The 6,666-nt window shown below is 36.6% G+C and overlaps 1 protein-coding gene across 1 annotated transcript; it reads left to right on the top strand.

Moving 5' to 3' along the window:
- Positions 1-5,488: 5,488 nt before the first annotated feature.
- LOC110906768 (probable calcium-binding protein CML44) lies at positions 5,489-5,940 on the top strand. Its single transcript, XM_022151845.2, has one exon. The coding sequence runs from the start codon at positions 5,489-5,491 to the stop codon at positions 5,921-5,923; it is 435 nt and encodes a 144-aa protein (XP_022007537.1). The 3' UTR covers positions 5,924-5,940.
- The last annotated feature ends 726 nt before the right edge of the window (positions 5,941-6,666 follow it).

Genomic DNA, 6,666 nt, shown 5'->3' with positions numbered 1-6,666 from the left:
AAGTTGTGCATTGTTTGGTTGTTTAGGGGAAAAGAGTGGTTGAAAATCAGAGAACGAATATAATATGACGAGGCCATTTCTATATTATGGATTTTATATTTGGAGAGAAAACGTTTTAAACACTAGAGGCCTAGAGTTTAATCTAAGCTTGAACTTCAACTCGAGTTAACTAATGTTGACGAGACAGCATTCAAGACCGAGATGGGACTTTTCTGCTATACTAAAATGCCTTTTGGCCTACGCAACGTTGGCGCCACGTACCAAAGGCTAATGGATAGTATGTTTGGTGATGATATTGGAAAACATGTTGAGGTTTATATGGATGACCTGGTGATTATGAGCAGAGAGGAAGATTTGATGCTGCAGGATATTGAGAAAACTTTTAACACGTTGCGCAAGGCCAACATGAAGCGCAATCCGATCAAATGTTCATTTGGCATGGAAGAATGGAAGTTCTTGGGTTTTATAGTCACCAAAGATGGATTCAAGGTCAACCCAGAAAAAGTTCCCGCAATTCAGCGCATGTCGTCGCCATCAACCATAAAGGAGATGCAAACTTTGGCTGGCCGGCTTGCCATGTTAAATCGATTCCTCGCGAATCATGTTGCAAAGTCTTTCCCATTCATCAAAACCTTGCACAATTGCGTTAAGAAAAACCAATTCCAAGGAACACCAGAAGTGAAAAGTGCTTTCAAAGATATGAAGGAATGTTTAATATAACTCCCAACTCTCACGGCGCCACGAAATAAAAAGCCATTGATGCTATATTTATGCGCTTCAGATAAGGCAGTGGGTGTGGTACTTCTCGTTGATCGAGAAAGAGTACAAACTCCAATCTATTATGTTCGCACGCTCACTGATCCAGAAACAAGATATTCGATGATGGAGAAGTTGGTTTTAGCCCTTGTACACGCGTCCAGACAATTGCGCAGATACTTTTCTGGCCATGTCATAAACGTTCTCACTCACTACCACATCGGGCACTCCTGGCGAAGCCAGAGATATCAGGACGATTGGCCAAGTAGGCCATTGAGTTAGGAGGGCATAATTTGGTTTACGAGCCGAGACCGGTGATCAAAGGACAAGTACTCGCTGATTTCATCACTGAAGTTCCAAATGACAAAGCCAAAGAATGTGAGTAAATCCAGAAGCCTATGCAAACAACTTCCGAAGAAGTATGGTCTTTATATACCCATGGGGCGTCAAATGATGATGGGGCGGGCGCAGGCTCGAGATTAGTGAGCCGTGAGAAGCACAAATTTACGTACGCCATACGCCTAGACTTCAAAAGCACGAACAATGAGGCAGTATATGAAGCTTTCTTGGCAGGGCTACGTTTAGCGGTTAAGATGGGGGTCAAAAACTTAGAAGCGCACGTCGATACTCTATTGGTAGCAGGTCAAAGAAACGGTCTTTACGATGAGAAGGGAGACGTCATGGCGCTGTATCTCGAACAAGCCAAGTCATTGATTCAAAAGTTTCAATCATTCAAAATCGTTCATATCAACAGGAGTAAAAACAAGCCAGCAGACGCACCTAGCAAACTCGCCTCCACAAGTTTTTATCACTTGGCTAAAGATGCGCGCATCGAAGTTCTAAAAAATTTGTCGGTTCCATTACACCAAGTAAGTGTAATTGAAATGGGTTCACCGTCTTAGATGTCACCCATCATTATGTATCTACAATCTGGCATACTCCCGGCGAACAAAGCAGAAGCTAGAAAAATTCCAACACAAAGTGTTACATTACCAAATATATGATGGCATCTTGTATCGAAGATCTTATTTGGGGCCACTGCTACAATGTGTAGACCCTGAAGACGCAACCTACCTTATCCCAGAAATTCACAAGGGTATCTGCGTAATCCATGCGGGGTCGCGCATGGTAGTGGCGAAGGTAATGAACGCAGGGTACTATTGGCCTAGGATGCACTTGGATGCGGTTAAAATACTGAGAAAATATGATGCGTGCCAACGTCACGCACTAAATATGATGCGCCCCAAAAATGCTTTGATCTCAGTTACAACCGCCTAGCCATTTCAAAAATGTGTGCCAACGTCACGCACTAAAACGCAGTGGACTGAAAACACCTAAAACCATGTTTTACCTAAAACGCAATGACCAAAAACACTTCAAAAATGTGTTTTTCTAAAACGCAATGTCTAGAAAACACATAAAAATGTCTTAGTTCTAAAACGCAATGGCCTAAATACACCAAAGAAAGTGTTCTATCTAAAACGCATTAAACCAGGACAATAGTTTTGTTTGTGAATTGTCTGAACCAGGAAGTAGAAGATCAAAAATTGTCTACGAATGCAGTTTTCCAGAGGCAATTTACAGAAAATTAAAATTTATCATGCTCGACCCCAGCCAGGGGCTCTGCCCCTTGGATCCTGCTACCAGGGGCGCTGCCCCCGGACCCCTGCCAAGATCGTAAAACGCAATGACTAAATCAAAAACCCAGATAGTCAAAATGAAATTAAAGAATTTCGTACATGGATCGAAGCCGATTTCTTCAACGATTGACGAAATTTGAATGATAGAAACACTTATCAGCGATTGAATCGAACGGATCGAGTGATTATCTTCAAAACTATGGGAAAAAACGAGATTTTGAATGAAATTAAATTGGATTTTCTTCAACAAAAAAAAAGGTGAAGAACACGTTGATCGGGTGTTTGAATCATTGATTGATGACGAAAATCACACTATAATGTAATGATTATTGAGATAGTAAGTGAAGAAAATGTTGAAGATGGTGGGTTTTGAAAATAATGAGTTTTAAAGTTAATTGGGGAGAAGAAGAAAGAAGAAAGGATAGGATTGACTAAAATACCATTTCTCTTTATTTTAAATTTTGCCACATGTTATAATCCTATTACTTCTTATCCTTCCTAGCCAAAATAAACTTTTTATTTGATCCCTACCCTTTTACAATATTCGCGGAAATAAAAAGTAGTTTGAAATTCTGATTGTATTATTTTATTGTTTATACTAGGTTAGTTCCCCGTGTGTTACACGGGTTGAACAATCTAAACTATATAATAAATATTTCTTGTAAATGCAAACCAAAGATGGAGACATTTATATACCAAATTGATATAAATGAGTTAATATATTTGAGTTTGTTCCCTTTTCGTCAAACGAAATTTAAAATTTATGGTTAGATAATTTATTAAAGAGTAAATTGCCATTTTAGCCCCTGAGTTTTTGTCCAAATTGCCATTTTAGTCCAAATAGTTTTTTTTTCTCCTCTGGGTCCCTGACTTTTCCTTTTACTTGCCATTTTGATCACATTGTCTAACTTAGGTTAAAAACCAGGTTATAATTAGGGGTATTTTTGGCATTAAATTATTATGAGGTTTATAAATTATGTTGTAAACTACCCCTGGTTATCACTACACAATAGTTATGCCAAAAATACCCCTGGTTATAACCAGATTTTTAGACTGAGTTAGTCAATGTGATCAAAATGGCAAGAAAATGAAAAAGTCAGGGATCCAGAGGAGAAAAAAAAACTATTTGAACTAAAATGACAATTTGGACCAAACCTCAGGGACTAAAATGGCAATTTACTCTTTATTAAAAAAATATGTTTAGTTAATAAAAAATTATGAATTTTTTCCTATAAGAGATTAAATTAAAATTAAACTAAATAATAATTATCTATAAGAGATTAAACTAAATAATATTTAATATGAGAGTTATCTATAATTAATTAAAAGAAATTAATTAAACTAAATAATAATTATCCATAAGATATGGCCTAATATGATGACAAGTGTCCCAAAATTGGTTTCTTTTATTATATAGTATAGATATTACTTTATTTTTCAAATTTAAACTAGTAAAGAAATTATCATTCCATAGTAGCATACAAAAAATATATAGTTTGTTTAGGTGAAAGTTGAATTTTAGGTATGATTTGTTTATGGATTATTAGTGTAACATCGTTTTCAAAAGTGAAAACTTGTAAAGAACAGTTATAAGGTAGTTTGTTTATCTGTTCTCAACCTGACTCGATCCGATTCGAACCGTTCCAAAAAAAATTATTATATAACAATAAACAAACGGACATCAAAAAAATTTTCGCTCTTAGAAAAAATTTTATGGGTTCATCCGTGCTCAATGCTCACAATTCTACTTTACAAAGTATAATTTATTTTTTGATTTTTTAACTATTTTATTATTATTATTAATTATTAATATAATTAATTTTGAACGTATTATCATGGTGTTTTTTTCTTATAATTTCTAAAGTACGGCGTTTTATAAAATTCCGAATGTGTCGTTAAGACAAGTTTATTTTTATCTAGTCTCGATGTTTTTTTCTCGATACTGAGTTGTGAATAGTAACACTCAAATGATCGAAGTACAAATGTACATGTTATCAATACTATAATGCAATGCTTTACAAAACTTTGATAGCGAGTATAAATGATCTTTTTGTTGTTTACCATGACAAACCGAAACGATATCCTTCAAACAACTTTAGTAGAGTCAGGGGCGCAGCTTCCTTGGGGCGGGAGAGGGCGCCTCCCCCCCCCCTGAACTTTTCGACGCGTAGTGTTATGAACAGTACCTTCGTATAGAAATTTTTAGGTATACACGTTTTCGCCCCCCCCCCCCCCCCCGAATTGGGAAAAATCGACCCCTCAAATTTCGCCAATGGGTAGAGTACCAGTATTTATTTTCATAGTTTTCGGTATAAATTTCGTTTTTACATAAGATATGGCGTGTGCTTTTTTGTATGGTAGGCTATAGCAAGTGCCCATAACGTACAAGTTTCGTGACGAACCGAATCAATTACGACCGAAAAAACCACGGGTGCTGATATCGGTATAATCAGAACGGTTACTGACATTGGTTTTTATATTTTTCAATCGATGCCATACACATATTAATGTCCTTTTTGGCATATTACGACTTTATTTTTTGGATTTTCTCAATTACTAGACCGAATATTAGTACCGTACCGATAACCGTTTGAATTCCTGCCGCAACAGGTGAGGAATTCCACTGGTTAAAACTAATAAGTCTAGAATTGTTAGACAAGTTTAAGAATAAATCAAATGTGACGATCACCAAAATTCTTCTTGATGACGACAAATGTAAGCTTCAATGCCCGTCTAAAAAATTATCAATTTTTTATAAAGATTCCAGAAAATCAACATACATAGAATAACATTTTCTATGTGGTCAAACTAAAAGACCCAGTAATTTGGCAGCAAATATGTTGCAATGAGAAGTTTTCAACAAAACAAAATAGGGCACCAAATGTCTTTACACTTGACTTCTTCATTATTCCCATATCATATGACTTGTTCTTGACTTTTTCATTATTCCATATCATATTACTTGTTCTTGCCCATATTTTGTACCAATGCTAATAGGACTCCTATATATATGTATATGTTAAATTGTTCTCATCATATACATTCATACAATCATACATATAAGTAATAACATATACTTGCTTTACTATAAAATGTCTACCCTTAGCTACAATGACCTATATCGGCTTTTCAAGACGCTCGACCAAAATGGAGATGGTCTTATCAGCCCCCACGAGCTCCAATGGCTTCTCGATACCATGAAAGTGTCTTCAAGCATCGATGATCTAGAATGCTTAACCGGGAAAACCAGTCTTGGTTTTCCCGAGTTTTTGGAGTTCTATGATACGATCACAAAACAAGAAAAAGAAGGGGAGAATGAATCAGAAAATGATCTTTTCAAGGCGTTTGAAGTGTTTGATAAGAACCGTGATGGGTTCATTTCTAATGAAGAGCTCGAAGAGGCTTTGTCAAGATTGGGATTATGGGACGAGACGGGTCACATGGATGTAAAGAGTATGATCAAAGCATATGATGACAATTGTGATGGCTTTCTTGATTTCCAGGAGTTCAAGAAGATGATGGCTTAGAAACATTTCAATTCACATATCGATTTCGTTAGTTAAATATTATATATATACACATCAAATTTATCATATATATATATATTTACATTTGATTAAAAGCTAGCAAATGCACTTGAATCATGCTATAGACTTTATTAATAACATACAAGAGGTCCACCCGAACCCATGTGAAACAAACATGGCTTGATCTCTCACTTCTGGTTTTCACCAACTCCAAGCGTGTTCTTGACACTATCGTATGCACTGTGAGCCATGTTAGCCACCTGCTCTCCGGTCTGTAATCAATCGTCGCAAACGAAAAACAATATCTCCCGCGTTATTACAAGAAAATAATAATCTAAGAACTGAACTGATGGGGTGGTTAACCATAAACCTGTTGGAGGATGCCAGAGGCCTCTTCCTTGCGAAGCGGAGCCTGACCCTCGGTTGCCTCGGCAGCATCAGCAGCCTTATCTTTAGCTTGGTTGGCTGTGTCTTCGCTGCATTTTCAGCTTTGGCCTACATCCAATGAAATTAAGATTGTAGAATTGTAAGTGAAATTTGGCATGTATGTATGTATGTGTGTTTTAAAATACCTCAGCCTTGCCATAGGTTTCTCCTGCACTCATGTTATTCGACATTTTTAGATGTGTTGGTAAATGGGGACAGTGAATCTGGGTTATGAAGGTGGAAGAGAGGTATATATGGTGAAGGTGGAAGAGAGGTATATATGGTGGTGGTTTACAAGTATTATCATATATGTCAAT

Source organism: Helianthus annuus, chromosome 14 (assembly GCF_002127325.2).
Source record: "Helianthus annuus cultivar XRQ/B chromosome 14, HanXRQr2.0-SUNRISE, whole genome shotgun sequence".
Taxonomy (NCBI): Eukaryota; Viridiplantae; Streptophyta; class Magnoliopsida; order Asterales; family Asteraceae; genus Helianthus; species Helianthus annuus.
Note: the sequence above shows the minus strand (reverse complement) of the source record. Positions and strands in the feature narration are given on the sequence as shown.

Bases quoted from the DNA above. Each gene is read 5' to 3' on its own strand.
- LOC110906768 (XM_022151845.2), top strand. From the start codon at position 5,489: ATGTCTACCCTTAGCTACAATGACCTATATCGGCTTTTCAAGACGCTC.